Genomic DNA, 24,434 nt, shown 5'->3' on the forward strand with positions numbered 1-24,434 from the left:
AGGCTAACTGTGTCAGGAGAGATACACGCAATACATTTGAGATAGAAGCTCATGATAACTTTAAAAGATAATGTTAAACAATGTTTATTTTTTTTCAATCTGAAAGATTCATGCTGTAGCCAAAAGGCGGTACTCAGAGAAAGCAAAACGTAGGCTATATGAGTTAGGATACTGCTAGAGAACACACATAACTTCCACCACTTTCCGTGAGCTGAGACAGTTTTTTGACCACATTTAAGTTAAAGAGAGGGAAATAAGGTTTAGCTGTATTCCTGGGGAGAGAAGTAAATTGGTTTTGGAGAGTCAGTTTATGTCACATAGATAATATTTAACAGTGGAATATTTCTAAAGTATTGTAGCAATGGTCTTTTAAGTAGTTATTATTTCTTTTTAGAGGTTAATCTGCAGTATGTCACAGAATTCACAGATGTTTGGCCAGATGTAGGATTTTTCTGGTAACTTTCATGGATTTAATTCAAAATTAGAAAAGAGTGAAGCAATAAAGATAGGAAATTGGATATCTCAGAATATTCATGTCATGCTACACCTGAGTCACATTATGATAAAATTTAGGTTGCTAATTCCTTTTATATACTTTAACATTCAGGTCAAGAGGATATTGTTACTTTTCTATAATGTTGAAATGGCAACATAGCAATAATTAATTTGCTTAATAAAACTGAAGTTTAATTTTTATATGGTGAGAGCTATCACCTATTAAGTGAATTTTATTTTGATCCATTTAATGTATTTCAATATAAAAATTTATTCTTGCATATTTATGAATCACTACATATTTTATAAAGATATGATCCAGTTACTGTTACATAAATTTGTTATGTTACAAATTTATGTTATTGTTACTGTTACATAAATATTGGGAAACAAAGTTGAACACACCATGTGGCAAAAAAAATATATTTCTTTCTGAGAACAAAAATTTCTTTTATTAAAAGAAATAAGGTGTAGTGCTGTATGCATCTTATTCTGTCATATCAGAATGTAAGAAATGTCTGTGACTCTTCCTCTCAATGATGTTAAAATCAGTGGGTTCAGATGATGGCAGCCTGATACTCCCACTGAAATGTTCTTCATCAGCAATTTACGTAGTAGTTTTAACATCTGCTAATGAGTAAAGTATTTATTCTTTTTTAATTTTATCACTCCTTTTCGATTTATTAACTGTGATTATTTTATAAAGTAGAGTTATGTTTCATGAATTATTTGATTGTCCCAAAACAGTCCATACAAGAAAAGCAAAAGATTATTTCACTTTTTGTATTTTATAGCAATTCTCAGAATGGTGAATCTTGAATCCAGCAAAGATAATCAATGATTTTGCATATATTAGTGTGAAATAATAAATTTTTAAATATTATACATGTTTCAATCCACTGCTGTCTTTGTTGTTAATGAGTTCAAGTTACCCTCTCTTTTCTAATGGAATGTGATTGTCTCCACTTAAATGATAGTCTCTATTGCAATAAGGAGTCCCAATCTCATCTTGTACACATTCTACTGAGCCCTTAAGTCAGCTATTTTTCCAAGAAAGTTTCTTTTAATGGTGAACAGAATTTGGAGACCACAAGTTGTGCATTTTTTATTCATTATTTAATATTATTCATCCACTACAGGTGTTCATTGTTCTTACAAACCTTTATAGTGAACAAAGATAATAAGCAGGTCATTTTAAAGAAAAATGTTAAACAAACTGTGAATTCATACTGATATTCCTAAGTCAAAAATTACAGGTTTTATTTTATGTATGTATTTCTACTCTCATTCTGAAAGTATAATCTTTTAATAATTTTAACATTAAATGTATATATCAGCTAGTTCAAAAACAATTATACTAATTATGCTACTTACAAGAAGACCAATGAATGTAGATTAAGATTTGTGTGTGTGTGTTTTGTCCTTGTATATACCTTGTTAGAGACATGACATGGGACATGATGATCCCATACTGTTTAAATACTGATTGAAATACTTATCTGTGTAGTTGTAATTCTCCTACAAAGAAAAATTTTTAAGTTTTTAATCATCGAATTGATATATAATTAGTTTAATTATTTTCCATTTATTCTTATATTTTGAAGTTTACTTTGTTTTTTCCTTTTTGTTTGATTTTTAAATTAATGTAAAACATTTGTATAGTTCCAAACTTAAAACTATGAAATAAATACATTGAGAAAGTGCTTACTTGTATATTTGTGCCCATATCCCATTCTCCCCTTCCTTAGAAAGTAACAATTTTTATTAATTTTTAGTTCATTCTTCCATTATTTCTTTTAGAGAATATTAGCAAATATATGTTTGTATTTTTTCCACTTCTTCCAGAACAGAGAGCCTATGTTCATCATTCTGCGCCTTGTTTATTCACCTAAAATTGCATATTTTTGTAGTCTATTTTAAAAATAGATCCCTAGACATGAGATTGCTAGGTCAAAGGGTAAATCCATATAAAATTTTACTAGTTATTGCCAAATTCCCTTCAGTAGAACTGTACCATTCAGTGTTTGATAAGATTTTGAAAATAAGCATTCCCTTGTCTCTGACCTACTGAATCAGTCTCTAGGATTTGAGTTCCCAGGTGATTTGGATGACTGCTCAGGCTTTTGAAAGCTTATTCTAAACAAAGTTTGAAGTTGAGTGTGGAACTTAATTCAATCAATTACTCACTTGATATGTGCTAGGTATTATATTGGACCCTAGTGAGAGAAATCAAAAAATGAGCATAATTTAGTCTCCCTTGGAGGATTTCATAACCTAGTTAGTGGAGAAGGAATATTTACATACAAATCATTGGACATCATATGTAATTATTGGTATAATAGAGACGTATACTGGTACTAAGGAAGCAAAAAAGAGGGAGCGTAAAAGCTCTCTATGAGAATTGTGCCTGGTATGGATTTGGATATGCTGCTGCTTAGTTGCTTCAGTTCTGTCCTGTTCTGCAATCCTGTGGACTGCAACCCACCAGGCTCCTCTGTCCATGAGATTCTCTAGGCAAGAGTATTGGAGTGGGTTGCCATGCCCTTCTCCAGGGGATCTTCCCAACCCAGGGATTGAACCTGGGTCTCTTGCATTGCAGGCAGATTCTTTACTGTTGAACTTTACTGTTGAATGAAGCCCAGGTTGGGACATAATGCTCTTTAAAAAAGCAGAAATATGTATTTAACAAACTCTTTACAAAATGTATTTAATGAAGTCTTCTTCTTGAGAAGAAATAAATCAAGAGTTTAAGTCTGAGTTTATCTCATTTGTACTTCTTCTTCGCTTGGTTTATTCTTTGACATAGCTTCCAGTTTTCAAGTTGGAACTATTAAGGACCTCTATAAAGATTTTTCAATTTAAGATAATCATAGCATGCAAAGTCCTAACATAATGATATTTTCACTGTGAAAGCACCACCATAATAATGACCATAGTGTGGTCTGCATAAAATAAATAATGTTATTCATGTAGCTGACAGGAGAGAAGATAAAAGTCAATAAAAAGAGAATTATTTATTAAAAAGATCTAATGTTACAAGAACAGTACACAGAACTATTATCTGACTGTGCCTTCCACATGGTATATACCATTATATATAGTATATATACAGATTGTATACAATATATTTAATGGTTTGACATGGGGTCCACAGTACCTTCATTTGGGTATGCAAAACATTCATGAAAATTTTAATAATGGGGAGTCTTTTTTATTCATAGTTCAACTGACATTATACAAAAATACAGTCTCTTTAGTAATTTAAGACTGCGTGGTTACTATCCCATCCAAGAAAAAGCTCACTGAGTATAATGTACCTTGATAAGCAATGATGTTCTGCTTTCTACAAAGTAACAGTATGTAATACATAAACACATAAACATTTTAAACCTGTTTTTTAATAGCTTCATGATGCAAAATACATATTCTGTGAACATTGAGTGAAACCATTCCATATCACTGATTTCTTTAATACTTCAGATATTCTACATTTAAGTATTCTGTCAGATATACACCATATATCAGCTCGTCAGAAATGTTGGTTAGATTGTATTTTCCGTATACTGACATTATATTTCATTGGGCTTTGCTTTATAACTCAGTTCTCAAAGTCCACTGTCTCATTTGAAACACCATGGAAAATGAAGAAAATGATTTGATTTATCAAATATGAAGTAAAAGTTATTGCCCGTTCTTTAATATTTTTGCTGCATTTTTTGGATGTACAATCTGCTTCTGCAAAGCTATGTCATACTTGAGAGAGCTCCTATTTGCCTGCTAAACAATTAGCATTCTCTCCATATGCAAAGTCCTGTCTCTCCCGCTTCAAAGGAGGTGCTCAAGGAAGGCCACTTGGTTGTCCTTTTTCACAGGCTTTGATATCTACCATCTGTGGTAATATACTACAATAATCTATTAACCAAAAGAGTCTTCTTAATCACTCCTTGTTTGTTTAGGGGTATTTTGGAAATAATTCCCCTCAGAGAGAGGGAGTAACCAATACAAGAGTGGTCCTGTGTCTCTGAAACCAGTCTCTGAGGATGTTCAGAACAGAAAGTCTAATCTTTCTTCTGATTCTATAAGGATTAACCTCTAAAGCTAGCAATTTGAGCTCAATACTGCTTCATTTTGCTCACTATTAAAAATGTGAGCATTAACAGGTTTAGAATTTACAAAGAAGGAGAAAGGAATCAACCTTTTGTTATCATATTAACAACACCTGTAAAGTGGTAGTTTCTCCAGGCTATTGTTTTGGCATATGACTTTGCAATAACTATCCCTTCAAGCATCTCCTTGGGTCTAATGTGAACTCTGGCTATTCTCGCATTTGTTAGAATGTCTGTAAGAACTTATCACATGTAAAACTTTCACCTCACTTTCCAACAACTACCAAAGATCACTTATGTTCAAGTTGATCCTCAAATAGTAAATGGGTATAACCTCTCAAGCAGTAGATGGCTGGAAGAAATAGCTGGGCCCCTGTACTGAGGTCATGTTTCCACACACAGCTTAATTTAAAAAAAATCAATTTATCCAAGAGGTCCTCTATTTTAATAGTCAGTAAGATTTTATTAATGGCTTGTAATGCATGAAATTGTTTTTAAAAAATCAACATTTGTTATGCTTCACCATTTTAATCCATAGACTATCTGTATGTAAAACTACTTGTAGAACAAAGTTTCATTGTCCTTAAAGTTATTTGCAGTTAGAAGAAAACCTTGGGCCTAATTCAACACCTTTTTTGACAATAGGTGGGGAAATGGAAAGCTGTCTTTTACTCATTTTCAAATTAGCACCCTTGGCAGCATGTCAGTATCTGCAGCCTTTAGTGATCATCTATACATGTATATATAGTGACTTTAAATTATCTTTTGTTATTAAAAATAAACATTTATTATATTTTCAGCTAGATAACATAGTACTTGATGAAAACAATAGCACTTCAGTTCATTTGGACTCACTTTCTATTTACCTTGCACTAATATAAATGGCTTACTCCCTACCCTAATAACTGGCTCTAGGGATGCATATAGAATAGCATTTGACAAATTTTGCTACTTCATAATGCAATCATTCAATATTTTTGTGGGAAAATTTTTGTGTACTATCCTATAATTGACCACACAATTGAAGTATTTTTTCATATTTCCTGCTGGCTTGTTGATTGGTATAGTCAGATGAAGGAAAAATTAAAAACAGTAGACTTGGAGTATTAAGTGAATTTTTCATTCTGTTTTGTGTTTGTGTTTGAAACAGATCTGCTAGAGACCACTTACTTAACAAATGGATGGCACACACTCAGGGTCATCAGATATAAAATCAAATTCCAACATACTAAAAAAGTAAAGAATACATTTGACAGAAAGTACTTTTATTTACAAAATTTCATTACATACAATCTGCATATTTTTATTGGACCAAGAACTGTCCTCTCCATTTACAAAAACCAAAAAAAAAAACCTGATGGATAAGTAATATCCCCTCAATCTCCTATAAGTGCACCATGTATAGTTCCAAGTTTTTAACGCTCATCTCAAGGTCCTGAGTTTCCAGTTACATTACTACTCTATTCACTGTAGTTATCAAGCTAAAGCAAAGAAAATCAAATTAAGTCTGAAGTTTTCACCAAGGGGTTGAAGGAATCATCAATGCCAAAAGCAACGTTACTGATGAGGACATGGAGAGAGTGTGGAGGGCTGACTGAGCACTGGTGATTTTCCCACCTGTGAAAAGGAGAAGCATTAAATGGACAGAATTATTTTGGCGCTGTCTGAGCTAGGATAAACTCATTTTTTAGGTATGTTAAGACAAATGAATGCAACATCAATCCTGTTTCTGATGAGAACATTCCTTGTGTTTAGGAAACAAGAGGTTGTCTGGGGTTCTCAAAAGATATGCTGAGGGCAGAAGTGTATATGGAATAGTGTGTTTAAAAGGCCGTGTCACATTGAACAAATATATCTAATCAAATATATATAAAACATCAATCAAGTATATCTAAAACAAATATATCTAAGTGTGACTTTCAACAATGAGACACTGATGGAAAACATCCCAAATTCCAGGTATGAGAATAAAATAATTTCTATAGTGCAAAATTCAGGAAATGGAATAAAAATAATTAGCAAAAGTTTGTGGCAACTAGAATTCATAATTCAATGAAATAAATTTTTAAATTTAATCATAAGATATTATTTATGTGTGGATCTTTAATTGATTTTACAATGAGCAGGCTTAAATTCTGGATTTGTTTGAATTGAGATTCTCACATCAAACTCGGCAAAGAAGAGGCATCTTTTATTACTCTGGCCAGGGCTTGCCAGGTGGCGCTACCGAGAAAGAACCTTCCTGCCAATGTAGGAGACATAAGAGATGCTGGTTTGATCCCTGGGTTGGGAAGATCCCCTGGAGGAAGAAATGACAACCTCTTCCAGTATTCTTGCCTGGAGAATCTCATGGACAAAGGAGCCTGGCAGTCTACATTCCATAGGGTTGCAAAGATTTGTACATGACTTCTTGAGACAAAAGCATTGTATGTAGTTAATGTATTGGGGTGTCTGCTTGACTAAACTCACTAATTTGGATGGATTTTTGTGAAGTAGTTTTGATAGCTCCATAAATTCACAAACTAAGTATCATTCTTAGATTTTCTGTAATGGTTATTCAAGCCAGAAGTCTTGGGACATATCATCATCATGATTGATTTCTAATGAATGCTTACTATATGCCGAGTACTGTACTAAGCCCTTTATACAGACTATCTTATTTGATCTTCACAACATTCCTATGTAGTATGTGCTATTGTTTATCCCAGTGTTGCAGATGATACTGGGGCTCTAAAAGATGATAGAAACTTGTTTAAAGTTATTGAGTTAGGGATTAGGGGAAAGAGGTGCTTTTATGTGTTATCTCTATTAAAACAATGATAGGCCTTAATTAAAACCATAATGATAGATTAATAATAAAATGTACCAACCAATTTTTGGAATCATCCTTCTGTCAAGCTATCCTCTCTGGCCAGATTGAGTGTAACAGAATTCTGGGTGTGATTTTTGTTACAGGATAGACTCTGTTTATTTTCCAGACATATTTAGGAACTGAAGAAACCTGTGCTTTGTAAACCACACATACATACACACAAAGCAGCAAATCTTCTTTCCTTTGAAAATTTTTACAGCTAAGGTGCTAATAAAATCTATTAATCAACATATTGGAGAATGTTACATATATTTCAACTTGTACAAAATGGGGTCATTGTGAAGTGCATGGCCACATGTGAGCTATAAGAAAGGTTTGATGGCAGAGCCTCACTGGCGTGTGCATGCATAATAAATAAAAACTATGAAAGCATTCTTTCCATTTATATGAGAGTGGCTGCATCCTTGTTAAATCAACTTACATGACACTTGTGCAAAAAATCTCCTCACTTTCAGAATGTTAAGTAGGGTCTATATCTCAAATTCCACATAGAATCCATGAAAGCAAAACATGCTATTTCAGCATAGCAAAACACAAGCAACAAAAAAACATTGAGTCAATTTCTAGTCTCAGATATAAAACTAATTAACTATTTCACTTGAGCAGGTCATTTAGCTTCTTACGCTTTTGGGTTTTAGAAAAGAGATAAGAATGAAACCTATTGTTGCTCCTGTTTTATGGGTCTAAGACAATACCAGGAGATTGCACGTTATTAAAGCTCAGGAAATGGGTTGACTGGACAAAGTATTATCAACTGAAACATAAACGTTGATAATTTTACTTGAGAATGATTGCTCAGTAAATAATGCTCACATGCTGTGCTGTGGTTTGTCACTCAGTCGTGTCTGACTGTTTGCGGCCTCATGGACTGTAGCCTGTCAGGCTTCTCTGTCCATGGGATTCTCCAGGCAAGAATATTGGAGTGGGTTGCCATGCCTTTCTCCAGGGGATCTTCCTGACCCAGGGATCGAATCCAGGTGTCCCTCATTGCAGGCAGAACTGAGGTCTGCTGCATTGTGGGTGGATCCTTTACATCTGAGTCCCCACAGAAACCCAAATAATAATGCTCATAATTACCCATTAATTAAATGTACATTAAGCATTTTTTATTTAAGGCTTTCATAAAAATTGCCTAATAGTTTTTCAATGAGAGATTTATGTCTTTAATGTAATCTTTTGCTTTTTCTTTTCACAAGCTCAATGAAATGATTACTTTCTTCTGAATTTGTAAAATCTCCCTTCTTTTAATCAGTTTTTCTCTTGCTGATATAATAATGGTGGCAGTGGGTGTTAATTCCCATTCTTCCTCTTAGTATTAATAAGAGTATTAATCAGAGTATTAATAATAGTATTAATTCTAGTATGATCTTAGGCAAATTACTTAAATTTTCTCCATAAAACAAGAAAAATGCCACCTACCTCATAGATTGTTAAGAAAATTAAATAAGTTGTTAAGCATTTATGATTGTGTCAGACTTATAGCAAGGGCTCACTAAAGGATAGAAATTATTAATATTGCTGATAATAATAATGATGTTCAAATAAGTTCTAGCAATCTAGTATACAGCATCATGATTGCAATTAATAAAATGTAATATATATTTGAAGGTTGCTAAGAATGTAAATTCAAAATGTTCTCACCACAAGGAAGAATTAGCAATTATATAGTCTGATGGAGGTATTAGCTATGTTTTTGCAATATATTTGCATAATATATAAGTGTATCATATCCACTTTTGTACACCTTAAATTTATACAATGTTAAATTTCAATTATATTTCAAAATAAAGCTGGAAAAAGAAAAAATGCAATGAACTTTAAAATTTATTTTTAAATCAATAAACCTAATAATATTTTAATTTTTAGAAACATTCCCTTTAAAATTTCCTGCCCCTCACTGTCCATTATCTAATGATAAAAGCAGTCACTACAATAGAGAAAGAGATATATTAAGCTAGAGCAACAAGGAGAGAGAAGAAAGCCTTTTTAAAGGAACAATGCAAAGAAATAGAGTAAAACAATAGAATGGGAAAGACTAGAGATCTCTTCAAGAAAATCTGAGATACCAAGGGAAGATTTCATGCAAAGATGGGCACAAAAAGGAATAGAAATGTTAAGGACATAATGGGAGCAGAAGTGATTAAGAAGAGTTGGCAAGAATACACAGAAGAACTATACAAAAAAGGTCTTAATGACACTGATAACCACAAAGGTGTGGTCACTCACTTAGAGCCAGACATCCTGGAATGTGAAGTGAAGTGGGCCCTAGGAAGCATCACTACAAACAAAGCTAGTGGAGGTGATGGAATTCTAGTTGAGCTATTTCCAATCCTGAAAGATGATGCTTTGAAAGTGCTGCACTCAGTATGCCAGCAAATTTGGAAAACTCAGCAATGGCCACAGGACTGGAAAAGGTCAGTTTTCATTCCAATCCCAAAGAATGCTCAAATTACTGCACAATTGCACCCATCTCACACACTAGTAAAGTAATGCTCAAAATCTCCAAGCCAGGATTCAGCAGTACGTGAACTGTGAACTTCCAGATGTTCAAGCTGGATTTAGAAAAGGCAGAGGAACCAGAGATCAAATTGCCAACATTCGCTGGATCATAGAAAAAGCAAGAGAATTCCAGAGAAACATCTACTTCTGTTTCATTGACTACACTAAAACCTTTGACTGTGTGGATCACAACAAAGTTTGGAAAATTCTTAAAGAGATGTGAATACCAGGCTATCTTACCTGCCTTCTGATAAATGTGTATGTGAGTCAAGAAGTAACAGTTAGAACTGCACATGGGACAATGGACTGGTTCAAAATTGAGAAAGAGTACATCAAGGCTATATATTTTCACCCTGCTTATTTAACTTATATGCAGACTATATCATGTGAAATGCCATGGTGGATGAAGCAGAAGCTGGAATCAAGACTGCTGAGAGAAATATCAACAATCTTGTATATGAAGATGATACCACTGTAATGGCAGAAAGTGAAGAGGAACTAAACAGTCCCTTGAAGAAGGTGAAAAGGGAGAGTGAAAAAGCTGGCTTAAAACTAAACATTCAAAACACTAAGATCATGGTATGGTCCCATCATCTCATGGCAGATAGACGGGGAAACAATGGAAACAGTGACAGACTTTATTTTCTTGGGCTCCAAAATCACTGCAGATGGTGACTGCAGCCATGAAATTAAAAGATGCTTGCTCTTTGGAAGAAAAGCTATGACAAATTTAGACAGTATATTAAAAATCAAAGACATCACTTTCCCAACAAAGGTCCGTCTAGTCAAAGCTCTGATTTTTCCAGTAGGCATGTATGGATATAAGCATTGGACCATAAAAAAGGCTGAACGCCAAAGAACTGCATTTGAACTGTGGTGCTGAAGAAGACTCTTGGGAGTCCCTTGGACAGCAAAGAGATCCAACCAGTCAATCCTGGAAAGGAAATCAACCCTGAACATTCGTTGGAAGGACTGATGCTGAAGCTCCAATACTTTGGCTACCTGATGCAAAGTGCCCGCTTATTGTAAAATCCCCTGATGCTGGGAAAGGTTGAAGGCAAGAGGAGAAAGGGATGACAATGGATGAGATGGTTGGCTGGCTCAATAGACATGAGTTTCAGCGAACTTAGGGAGATGGACAGGGAAGGACAGGGTTGCCTGGCATACTACAGTACATGAGATTGCAGAGTTGGACATGACTTTACAACTGAACAAGAGCAAAACTGGTTTAAAAGCAGTATTGCAAAGCCCACATGGCCAGCAGGGTACTTCTTGTGGTCAGGGAAGACTGGAGAATTTCACAAATAAAGGTATCTTAATGAGAATGTTAACTCCTTCCAAGATGTGTGGAAATTTCACAGTTGTGGGTGGGCCACCATTGTTTGTATTAATCAGAGGATCATAGAGTAATCTGGCTTCCCAGGTGGCTCAGTGGTAAAGAATCTGCTTGCCATTGCAGCAGATGCAGGAGATTTGGATTTGATCCCTGGATTGGGAAGATCCCTTGGAGAAGGAAAGGGCAACCAAGTCTGCTATTCTTGCCTGAAAAATCCCATGGACAGAGGAGCCTGGCAGGCTACAGTCCATGGGGTGGCAAAGACTTAGAAACAAATGAGCAGGGAAGCATGCTCACATATAACAATCAGAGGATAAGAGTAGAGAACCTGCAAAGTCTCTGAACCATGCAACCCATCATGTTAATTTTGATGAGATTCGCATCATGTTAATGTTAGTGGTTATCAAATTAAGCCTACTGTGTCAAAACTTACCTGAATATGATGGGACCCTGATTTGGGAACTAGCGGTTCCATCCCCTCCTTCACCATATGCTCGAACTTCGATAATATAGACTCCAGCATCTGGGAGTGGGACTACTGCTTGAGGTTTCTGCGTTTCAATAACTTGACTGTTGCTGTGACCCTCTTGCCTATAAAAAACCTGGAAATGATGACAGATTTTTAGTCATCTGATATTCGATCAGGGATTCCAAAAGTTTATTGACTGCCTCCTGTATACCACACTCTGAACTAAGAAGAGGGAGCTTACAGCTTAGGCAGATATGCAAACCAATGCCATGTATATGTTATATGCAGCAACGGAAGTGTACACAAGGGGCTATGGGAATGCAGAAGAGAGTTTAATTCCCTCTGGCGGTTTAGGGAAGGCTCCTAAGCAACTAAACCACCACCTAAGAGAAGGCGGTGCTGAGCTAAATATTTAAAGATAAGTAGAGCTCACCAGCTGGAGAAGGAAAGCAGAAAAATTTTACAGAGATAAGAGAAGGTGAAAAATACATCTAAGTAATAACAAAGCAATAGCATTAGAAGACAGTTGAGAATAGTGAGAAATTGAAGCCACAGAAGTAGGCAGTAAAGGGGCAGATCATTGAAAATGTGTTATTCCTGGCTAATGAAGTGAATAGTATCCTGAGGGAGTACTCAAAATTGTCATCTTCAAATCATTTGAAAGGAGTAATCAAAATTTGTTAGATATATCAATAATAAAACCTTAACAATGTAGAAGATGGCTGAAAAGTTAAAAATAAAAAAGAGTATTTTTAGTTTTACTTTTGCATTTACTTTTTTGGTGAATTGGCATTTGGATATATTGGGTAGCCAAGTTAAGGCTTTTTTCTTTTTAAAAACATATTTCCTTAATTTATTTGGCAGCTCTCACTCTTAGTTGTGGCATGTAGGATCTAGTTCCTTGAATAGGAAGGTGAACTTAGGTCCCCTGCATTGGGACCGTAGAGTCTTAGCCACTGTATAACAGGGAAGTCCCATGTTAGGGATATTTTTTGGACATTTGTTCATGGTACTAGAATTGAACATACATTTATGGTTAATAGAGTTTTAGAACTACAGAGTAGGACACAGAATTAGCTTGTGTTTACAGGTCAGTAATCTAAGGTTGTAGAGATTACACAATTTATACAAGATTATATGGCTAGTTGTGGAGGTAATTGCATTAGAAGATTAGTAATCTGATGATCAGTTCAGAGGTGTCTCACTGTATTATACTGTTTCTACTCATTTGCCCCCAATAAACTTATGTGTGTGTCTGTGAGTAATAGGCAAGTAGCAGCAATGAAGATTTTAAATGCATTTTTTATTCAGTTTCATTGTTTTTGTGGTTTTTCATAATTGTTAGTATTTTGATTTCTTTGTGTAATGATGAGGACAATGATTTTGTAGTCATACAGACCTGTATTCAAAACAGTCTCCTACAAAATAAAACAAAAAACAATTTCCTAAACATTTCAGTCTGAGCAAATTTGGGCAAGTTGATAACCTTTCTAAATTTCAAGTGCCTATACTATAAAGAAAAACACATGTAAATATGTCCAGCAAGGATCTGGTAAGCTTAAAGAGAAAGTGACTTCTTCTGTTGCTAATATTGTTCATTGTCAGTGGTCAGTATTTGCATCATAAAAGATTAGTAGCATTGGGAAACTAGAAAAAATTATAATGGATTTTGCTTATTAAAAATGTGTTTGAACTTGACTAACCTACATACAAGAAAAAAATTAAATGTAAGTTTCACATGTTGAAGCCTGCTTGTACTTGATCCTCCTTTTTGCATTCTGGTAACATATGCTCCCTCCATTTTACTTTCTCTGTCTTTCATGGATTTGAATTTACTTCTGGTCATGGGAGAGAAGTAAATTATCTGTAAAAGTATATAACATGTGCAATAATTCTATCTATTGAAATCCTTAGAAGGAAAGATGCCATAGTTTCAACATAGTTGGGAAATGAAAAAAATCATGGAATATTTCAGTGGGTATCTCATGTAGGTCAGACAGAGTGATATATACTGGAAATTTAGAGAATAAGAAGACATGGTTCTGCTCTCATGGCACTTACAGCAGAGACGAACAATGCAATCAAGTGTTCTGTATACCACAATAGGAAACATATTTGATGCTATAGCCATGTACAGATTTGGGAATCAGAAGCTCTTCTAGGAGGATGCCTATAGCAGGTTATTTTGGCTTTAAAAAAAATGACAATTGTATCAAAATTTATGATTCTCATTTTGACTGTAGTAGCATAAAGAATTAGAATTCTGTTCATCCACATGAGATAATTAGAAAGCAAATTTATGGCAACAAAAAAGTATGTAAATTGGTGAGGATTGGCAGGGGAGTAACTATTTTAGAGGACATTGTTATTATGGTTCAATAAATTACAATTCTTATGACAACGAAAAATGCAGCCAGTAATGCATATCTAATGTCACTGTAAAATCCAGAGTTGAAGAAAAATTTGTGGATCAGCTGAGATTTAGGAACAAAAGGTAAGGGCAGGAAATATCAGTTAACGGCAGCAAAAGGAGTTTGAGATTAAATGTGGCTTTTACCAATATATTCAGGGAGATGTAGTGCTATGAGAGAGTAAGTAGGTATACTAAGTGAAAAGATACATTAAATTAATGGTTAGTCTTAGGTGATTTAGAGAATATTCATTCGTTGTAAAATTCTGATTTAGAAAAGATGAATACAAATGACAAATATGAAATGGTTAAGGGATTATCAAGACATGTCAGAAATAGTTATTGACAGTAACAAGACCAAGGAGTACTTTGAGGACCTGGACATCTATAGATTGACTGTTATAATAATGACTATCTCCAGACATAAAGAAAAGTGTCTATTTTCAAGACTATTCTCAAATTCTACTTAAAAACCTGAGAACAGTGGGTTAGCCAAAGAGATGATTCTAAACAAACAATAATTTGATACTGCTATTCTCAAAGGCATGATCTGGTATTGGCTAATCTGTACATCTTATGGTAAAAGTAATGGTGTGAGTGAGTCTAAAAACATAGCAGAATAAATTTATGCTAGTTTTGCCCACAGTGCCTTTGGAAGGATGGATCTTATTAAACAAAAGGGCTATCCACCAGTACTTCCCAGGTGGTGCAGCACTAAAGAATCTGCCTGCCAATGCAGGAGACACAAGAGACACAAGGTTTGATCTCTGAGTAGACAAGATCCCCTGGGTTAGGAAATGGCAAACTGCTCCAGTTCTTGCCTGGAAAATTCCATGGACAGAGGAACTTAGCAGGCTATAGTTCATGGAGTCGCAAGGAGTTGAGTGACTGAGAACACACATACAGTCACCAGCTGAGCATCTTGAGGGCAATTGCTCTTCACAATAGTGAGTGACAAATCCAAAGTCCCAGCGGCCGTGGGTGGGTGAGGAGAAATCAGTGAGATACTAGAATCTGGGTGAAAAGAAGGTGGGAGCACAAGTAACAGTGAGAAGTCCCAGCTGTAAGATGACTACAAGGACCTTTAAGAAGAGGATTTCCTGTCAGCAATTTCATATGTGTGTTTGCATGTTGTGCCTTTCAGTCTACTATCCCTCACTGACATTTCCATAAAGTCTTCTTTGTATATGTTATTCAGTTCAGTTCGGTCGCTCTGTTGTGTCCAACTCTTTGCAACTCCATGAAATGCAGCACATCAGGCCTTCCTGTCCATCCCCAGCTCCCAGAGTTTACTCAAACTCATGTCCATTGAGTCAATGATACCATCCAACCACGTCATCCTCTGTCATCCCCTTCTCCATCTGCCCTCAATCTTTCCCAGCATCAGGGTCTTTTTAAATGAGTCAGCTCTTCGCATCAGGCAGCCAAAGTATTGGAGTTTCAGCTTCAACATCAGCCCTTCCAAAGAATACTCTGGACTGATTTCCTTTAGGGTGGACTGCTTGGGATTTCCTTGCAGCCCAAGGGACTTTCAAGAGTCTTCTCCAACACCATAGTTCAAAAGCATCAATTCTTCTGTGCTCAGCTTTCTTTATAGTCCAACTCTCATATCCACACATGACCACTGGAAAAACCATAGCCTTGACTAGATGGAACTTTGCTGGCAAAATAATGTCTCTGCTTTTTAATATGCTGTCTAGGTTGGTCATAACTTTCCTTCCAGGGAGTAAGCATCTTTTAAATTCATGGCTGCAATCACCATCTGCAGTGATTTTGGAGGCCCCCAAAATAAAGTCAGCCACTGTTTCCACTGTTTCCCCATCTATTTGCAATGAAGTGATGGGACCGGATGCTATGGTCTTAGTTTTCTGAATGTTGAGCTTTAAGCCAACTTTCTCACTCTCCTCTTTCACTTCCATCAAGAGGCTCTTTAGTTCTTCTTCACTTTCTGCCATAAGGGTGGTGTCATCTGCATATCTGAGGTTGTTGATATTTCTCCTGGCAATCTTGATTCTAGCTTGTGCTTCCTCTAGTCCAGTGTTTCTCATGATGTACTCTGCATAGAAGTTAAATAAGCAGGGTGACAATATACAGCCTTGATGCATTCCTTTCCCAATTTGGAACCAGTCTGTTGTTCCATGTCCAGTTCTAACTGTTGCTTCCTGACCTGCATATAGGTTTCTCAAGAGGCAGGTCAGGTGGTCTGGTATTCCCATCTCTTTCAGAAATTTCCACAGTTTATTGTGATCCACACAGTCAAAGGCTTTGCCATAGTCAATAAAGCAGAGATAGATGTTTTTCTGGAACTCTCTTGCTTTTTTGATGATCCAGCAGATGTTGGCAATTTAATCTCTGGTTCCTCTACCTTTTCTAAATCCAGCTTGAACATCTGGAAGTTCATAGTTCACATATTGCTAAAACCTGGCTTGGAGAATTTTAAGCATTACTTTACTAACATGTGAGATAAGTGCAATTGGGTGGTAGTTTGAGCATTCTTTGGCATTGCCTTTCTTTGGAATTGGAATGAAAACTGACCTTTTCCAGTCCTGTGGCCACTGCTGAGATTTCCAAAATTGCTGGCATATTGATTGCAGCACTTTCACAGCATCATCTTTTAGGATTTGAAATAGCTCAACTGGAATTCCATCACCTCTACTAGCTTTGTTTGTAGTGATGCTTCTTAAGGCCCGCTTGACTTCACACTCCAGGATGTCTCGCTCTGGGTGAGTGATCACACCATCGTGATTATGCAGGTCATGAAGATTTTTTTTTGTACAGTTTTTCTGTGTATTCTTGCCACCTCTTCTTAATATCTTCTGCTTCTGCAAGGTCCATACCATTTCTGTCCTTTATTGAGCCCATCTTTGCATGAAATGTTCCCTTGGAATCTCTAATTTTCTTGAAGAGATCTCTAGTCTTTCCCTTTCTATTGTTTTCCTCTATTTCTTTGCATTGATTGCTGAGGAAGCCTTTCTTATATCTCTTTGCTATTCTTTGTAAGTCTGCATTCAAATGGGTATATCTTTCCTTTTCTCATTTGCTTTTCACTTCCCTTCTTTTCAGAGCTATTTGTAAGGCCTCCTCAGACAGCCATTTTGCGTTTCTGCATTTCTTTTTCTTGAGGATGGTGTTGATCCCTGTCTCCTGTACAATGTCACAAACCTCCGTCCATTGTTCATTAGGCATTCTATCAGATCTAGTCCCTTAAATCTATTTCTCACTTCCACTGTATAATCATAACGGGTTTGATTTAGGTCATACCTGAATGGTCTAGTGGTTTTCCCCACTTTCTTCAATTTAAGTCTGAATTTGACAGTAAGGAGTTCATGATCTGAGCCACAGCCAGCTCCCAGTCTTGTTTTTGCTGACTGTATAGAGTTTCTCCATGTTTAGCTTCAAAGAATATAATCAGTATGATTTCAGTATTGGCCATCTGGTGATGACCATGTGTAGAGTCTTCTCTTGTGTTGTTGGAAGAGGGTGTTTACCATGACCAGCTTGCTATGACCAGGTTGTTTGCTATGATCATATATGTATATGTTATATACATACATATATACACATTATATGTCACAGTATATATACATGGTATACATATACATGTCTTCAAGTTATATAAGCCATTTCTGTCTTAATTTTTAAAGTATGATGAAAAACATGTCAGTGTAATTAAATATAGAGATGATAGTATAAACTATTGTGTATCAGTTCAGTTCAGTCACTCAGTCATGTCCGACTCTTTGTGACCTCATGAATCGCAGAACGCCAGGCCTCCCTGTCCATCACCAACTCCTGGAGTTTACTCAGACTCATGTCCATGAAGTCCGTGATGCCAACCAGCCATCTCATCCTCTGCCGTCCCCTTCTCCTCCTGCCCCCAATCCCTCCCAGCATCAGGGTCTTTTCCAATGAGTCAGCTCTTCGCATGAGGTGGCCAAAGTACTGGAGTTTCAGCTTTAGCATCAGTCCTTCCAATGAACACCCAGGACTGATCTCCTTTAGGATGGACTGGTTGGATCTCCTTGCAGTCCAAGGGACTCTCAAGGGTCTTCTCCAACACCACAGTTCAAAAGCGTCAATTCTTCGTCACTCAGCTTTCTTCACAGTCCAACACTCTCATCCATACATGACCACTGGAAAAAACATAGCCTTGACTAGACAGACCTTTGATGGCAAAGTAATGTTTCTGCTTTTTAATATGCTATCTTGGTTGGTCATAACTTTCCTTCCAAGGAGCAAGCGTCTTTTAATTTCATGGCTGCAGTCACCATCTGCAGTGATTTTGGAGCCCAAAAATATGACGTCTGACACTGTTTCCACTGTTTCCCCATCTATTTCCCATGAAGTGATGGGACCAGATGCCATGATCTTAGTTTTCTGAATGTTAAGCTTTAAGCCAACTTTTTCACTCTCCTCTTTCACTTTCATCAAGAGGCTTTTTAGTTCCTTTTCACTTTCTACCATAAGGGTGGTGTCATCTGCATATCTGAGGTTATTGATATTTCTCCTGGCAATCTTGATTCCAGCCTGTGCTTCTTCCAGCCCAGCGTTTCTCATGATGTACTCTGCATAAACTATTATGTATGAGTCATTTTAAATTGTGGGGATCACAGTAAATGGCTGAATCCCATCTTTGGAGTGAATATGGGATTAAAGAACAGCTACAAGATACAGGAAGCTCTCTTGGAGGAGGGCGTGGCAACCCACTCCAGTACTCTTGCCTGGAGAAGCCCACGGACAGAGGAGCCTGCAGGGCTAGAGTCCATAAGGTAACAAAGAGTCTGATGAAACTGAAGTGACTTAGCATGCATGCAGGATATAGTCAATCAAGGAGACTAGCATGGCCACAGACCCTAAGTTCCCTGAAAAACTGGAGAAATATTTGGATGGGCTTCACATTCTATAGGCTGTGGAATATATTTTCAACCCAAGTGTACCTATATCTCAGGAGTCTGGCAGGCTGTAACTGATAGCTAAATGGAACAAACAAATGAAAATTCCTATGTATTGATGGATCATATAATAACTAGTAAGCTTTGAGCCTGATTCCCCCATACTTTCTCATGCTCTATAAATAACAGAAAGCAGAGGTAAAGGGGGAAGATGTATGGTGAAATGTTAGTTGCTCAGACATGTCCAACATCTTGCAACCCCATGGACTGTAGCCCATCAGTCTCCTGTCCATGGAATTCTCCAGACACAAATACTGGAGTAGGTAGTCCAACTATTCCCCTCATTAGGGGATAGAATTACATCTTCTGCATTCATGGATTCTTTACCATCTGAGCCACCAGGAAAGGCCCTATATGGTGAAGGGGTTGTATATTAGGAAAGGATATCTCTAGTGTAGATTGAAAAATGAGACTTTGTTTTCTTGGCATGTAACTGAATTCCTCCTGACTGCACATGTCTTTTCTGAGTGGACAGAAGTTTCTCTTGGTGGAGAGAGGGATACTTGGTCTAGGGAAACTGTTGGTCTTGGGTATTTAGCATTTATTTTCTCTTCCACTTAAGTTTAAGTCTGTACAAGGAGAATGTGGTAAGTATAAGATTGCTGTTCTACTTGATAACTTGGTAAGCTTCTTTCACAGCATAAAGAAAAAAAAAACCACTCTCAAGATCATTAAGGAGAATTACAGCTGAATATAAAAACGGAGAATATATCAATAGCTGAGAAAAAAAGAGAAGCTAAAGGCAAAGGAGAAAAGGAAAGATATACCCATTTGAATGCAGAGATCCAAAGAATAGCAAGGAGAGATAAGAAAGCTTTCCTAAGTGAACAATGCAAATAAATAGAGGAAAACAATAGAATGGGAAAGACTAGAGATCTCTTCAATAAAATTAGTGATACCAAGGGAACATTTCATGCAAGAATGGGCACAATAAAGGACAGAAATGGTATGGACCGAACAGAAGCAGAAGATATTAAGTAGCGATGATAAGAATAAGCAGAAGAGCATACAAAAAAGATCTTAATGACCCAGATAAATACAATGGAGTAATCACTCACCTAGAGTCAGACATCCTGGAGTGTGAAGTCAAGTGAGACTTAGGAAGCATCACTACAAACAAAGTTAGTGGAGGTGATGGAATTCCAGCTGAGTGCTTTCAAATCCTGAAAGATGTTGTGAAAGTGCTGCACTCAATATGCCAGCAAATTTGGAAAACTCAGCAGTGGCCATAGGACTGGAAAAGGTCAGTTTTCAATCCAATCCCAAAGAAAGGCAATCCCAAAGAATGCTCAAACTACCGCACAATTGCACTCATCTCACACACTAGTAAAGTAATGCTCAAAATTCTCCAAGCCAGGCTTCAGCAATACATGAACTGTGAACTTCCAGATGTTCAAGCTGGATTTAGAAAAGGTAGCGGAACCAGAGATCAAATTGCCAACATCTGCTGGATCATAGAGAAAGCAAGAGAGTTCCAGAAAATCATCTACTTCTGCTTTATTGACTATGCCAAAGCCTTTGACTGCATGGATCACAACGAACTTTGGAAAATTCTTAAAGAGATGGGACTACCAGAACACCTTACCTGCCTCCTGAGAAATGTGTATGCAGGTCAAGAAGCAACAGTTAGAACCAGACATGGAATAATGAACTGGTTCCAAATTGGGAAAGGAACACATCAAGGCTGTATATTGTCAGCCTGCTTATTTAATTTATATGCAGAGTATATCATGTGAAATGCTGGGCTGGAAGAATCACAAGCTGGAATCAAGTTTGCTGGGAGAAATATCAATAACTTTAGATATGCAGATAATACCACCCTTATGGCAGAAAGTGAAGAGGAAGGAAAGAGTTTCTTGATGAAAGTGAAAGAGGAGTGTGAAAGAGCTGGCTTAAAACTCAACATTCAAAAAGCTAAGATCATGGCATCTGGTGCCACCACTTCATGGCAAGTAGATGGGGAAACAATGGAAACAGTGAGACTGCAGCCATGAAATTAAAAGATGCTTGCTCCTTGGAAGAAAACCTATGACAAATGCTGGCAGCATATTAGAAAGCAGAGACTTTACTTTGCCAACAAAAGTTTCCCTAATCAGAGCTATAGTCTTTCCAGTAGTCATGCATGGATTTGAGAGTTGGACTATAAAGAAAGCTGTGCGCCAAAGAATTGATGATTTTGAACTGTGGTGTTGGAGAAGACTCTTGAGAGTCCCTTGGACAGCAAGGAGATCCAACCAGTCCATCCTAAAGGAGATCAATTCTGAATATTCGTTGGAAGGACTGGTGCTGAAGCTGAAGCTCCAACACTTTGGCCACCTGATGCAAAGAACCGACTCATTGGGAAAGACCCTGATGTTGGAAAAGATTGAAGGCAGGAGAAGGGGATGACAGAGCACAAGATGTTTGGATGCCAACACTGACTTGATGGGCATGAATTTGAGTAAGCTCCGGGAGTTGGTGATGGACAGGGAAGCCTGGTGTGCTGCAGTCCATGGGGTCACAAAGAGTCAGACATGACTGAGCGACTGAACTGAACTGAACTGAACTGAACTGATACTTCAGTCCAGAGTTATGTTGTTGTTTTTGGAAGTGCCGGTAACAGATGCAACATGTGTTAAAGATACTAAGGATTCTAGATTCAGATCCCAAACTAGTGGAGGTATAAAAACAAAGATTTTTTTATTTGAAAATACTTATTTGGGAAAAGTAAGTTAAATTAAGCAATTTCTTTGAAGTTTTTTTTTTTTTTCCAGTTTTCTTACAGCTGATATATAATATATTAAGGAAACATGGAGTTGATTCTGAATCGGGAACTGTAAAAATAATCACATATTAATTGACCTGAAGAAGTCATGTATATGCTAAATAAGCTCCCAAATTTAACTTGACTTTTTATATAGAAAGCTATCTTGTTTGAGGGTAAATAATTTGTAGCCATGTCTACAAAAGTCAATTATTTTTCAGCACTTTGCTGGTTCTTCATGCTTCTATTACTCTTGCTTATTAATACAAGTTGTGATATTTTAAAAGTGTTACTATTAAATCTAGAGTTCTTAAACAAAATCCTAAGAAGTCCAAGTTCTCTTGGACAGTCTCAAATAACAGTGAGAAATTTCACTAAATAGGTAATGCTTAACGTTTATCTGAACAGATTCAATGTTAATGTGTTGCCTCTGACACAATTATAAATAGTTCAATTCCATCCTTCTCTCACTATATTCTCGTTCACTTTGAGGTCCCTGATAAGTTTTGTGATGGGGAGACCGGTTTTTTCTTTTTTTCTTTCTCTTAACACATTTGAAAGATACTTTCCATATCATTGTGTATTTCTCTGGTAATATCTTGTCCTTACGTATGTTGCTGATGACTCAATCTCTGGAATCAAATAGAGAAGTAAGATCCATGCTTTCTTAGAAAATGGACTGATCTAACCCCAAACTCTTGCTCTTTCATCTTATTATTTTATGTTATTTTTGTGATTTATTTATTTATTTTTGGCTGCCCTGGTCTTTGTTGCTGCACGCGGGCTTTCTCTAGTTGCAGCGAGCAGGGGCTACTCTCTAGCTGCTAAGCATGGGCTCTAGATCACACAGGCTGGAGTAGTTGTGGTGAACGGGTTTAGCTGCCCAACGGTATGTAGAATCCTTCCAGACCAAGAACTGAACTGATGTCCCCTGCATTGGCAGACGTTTCCCACCCACTGGACCACCAGGGGAGTCCATGATTTAAATCTTTGAGAATAAATTGCACCTAGTATATACTACCTTAACTATGAAAAAGAAGAGTTCAGTGTATCCTTTATGGATCACGTCTACAGATTAAATCCATTCCCCCCCATATTTATCACTTATCAATCATTTTCACAATCTTGAAATTTCTAGATGAGGATTTCTCCTTAATTCATCCACCTTAAACTAGGCTTGACTCCTACTTCTAGTTTCCAGGCTTAAATTTACTTGCCATGTATATTTCTAGTGATCCCTAAGCAAAGTAATTGGCCAGGATAAAAAGTTAAAATAAATTTACCTTCCTTTTAATATTGCAATTAATTGTGGAAGTTCTCTCTTACTTTGATTAGCAGGAAGTCCTCTACCACAAAATTTCCAAGAATTCTAAAAGGTGAACTCAGTCTGAATGGGTCCGAATCTTTACAATCCCATGGACTGAAGCCCGCTAGGCTCCTCTGTCCGTGGGGTTTCCCAGGCAAGAATGCTGGAGTGGGTAGCCATTCCCTCCTTCAGAGGATCTTCCCAACTCAGGCAATGAACCCAGGTCTCCTGCATTGCAGACTCTGAGCCACCAGGGAAGCCTCTTACTGGGTCAAGCCTACTTCAAATTAACTCATGGAAAGAGAAATGATTAGTGAGTTGACATGTCCCTAGTTTTGTTAATCTATTGCAACTGCTATACACTACTATGTTTAAGAAGAGGGCTCACCAATGTAATACACTTGTACCACTTTTGGTCTGGTAATAGTTTTCTGGGGATGAAGTGGGAATCAAACGGCAACCCACTCCAGGATTCTTGCCTGTGAAACCCCATTGACAGAGGTGCCTGGTGGGCTATATCCCTGGGATTGCAAAGAGTCAGATGCGACTGACACAGATAACAGCTGATTTTCAATATTATATCAGTTGTATATGTGCAATATAGGGATTCAATATTTTGGCTTCTTCGCTGGTGGCTCAGACGGTAAAGAATCTACCTGTAATGCAGGAGACTGAGGTTTGATCCCTGGGTTGAGAAAGTCCCCTGGAGAAAGGAATGACAACCCATTCCATTATTCTTGCCTAGAGAATTCCATTCCTAGTGGGCTGTAATCCATGGGTTGGTAAAGTGTCAGACAGGACTGAGAAACTAACACTTCACCTCAGCGGGAATCAAATATTCTCCCTCTGAGTATCACACTGCCCACTCCATATTTGTGTGAACCTCCCTCCAGACGGTATGGGTGTTTTAACCGCATGTAGATCCTTGCCTAGGCAGCTCTTGTGTAGTTCTTTTCTAAGCCATGCTCTGAAAAGGAAGATCCAAACTTGTGTTCCCTAGGTTCCATCGCTTCAGTTTATATTCATGGCTACTGTTTCATGTAGCTTATATTCACATTCCTGTTCCATCGTGCCTATGTCAATAGGAGCTTTCACGCCTAGTCACCTGCCCTATGAAAACTAGACCTTTGTACGGGAATCCAGTCTCTATCTCAGTCATCAGTTTTGAAGTCCCCTTCCCTCAAGGGGCCCTTTGCATCATTTCTGCCAGTAGCTCTCTCACTGGGGATTAGCCCATCCATCAGAA

At 37.1% G+C, this 24,434-nt stretch overlaps 1 protein-coding gene across 1 annotated transcript in view; it reads right to left on the reverse strand.

Moving 5' to 3' along the window:
- Positions 1 to 5,401: 5,401 nt before the first annotated feature.
- Positions 5,402 to 24,434, reverse strand: part of CNTN5 (contactin 5) — a 1,550,500-nt gene continuing 1,531,467 nt past the window's right edge. The window contains exons 24-25 of the mRNA XM_061143613.1: positions 11,742 to 11,910; positions 5,402 to 6,218 (exon numbers count right to left, since the gene is read on the reverse strand). Coding sequence (XP_060999596.1) covers positions 6,118 to 6,218; positions 11,742 to 11,910 — 270 coding nt within the window. The 3' untranslated portion in view covers positions 5,402 to 6,117. The remainder of the gene's footprint in view (positions 6,219 to 11,741; positions 11,911 to 24,434) is intronic.

This window comes from Dama dama, chromosome 1 (genome assembly GCF_033118175.1).
Source record: "Dama dama isolate Ldn47 chromosome 1, ASM3311817v1, whole genome shotgun sequence".
NCBI lineage: Eukaryota > Metazoa > Chordata > Mammalia > Artiodactyla > Cervidae > Dama > Dama dama.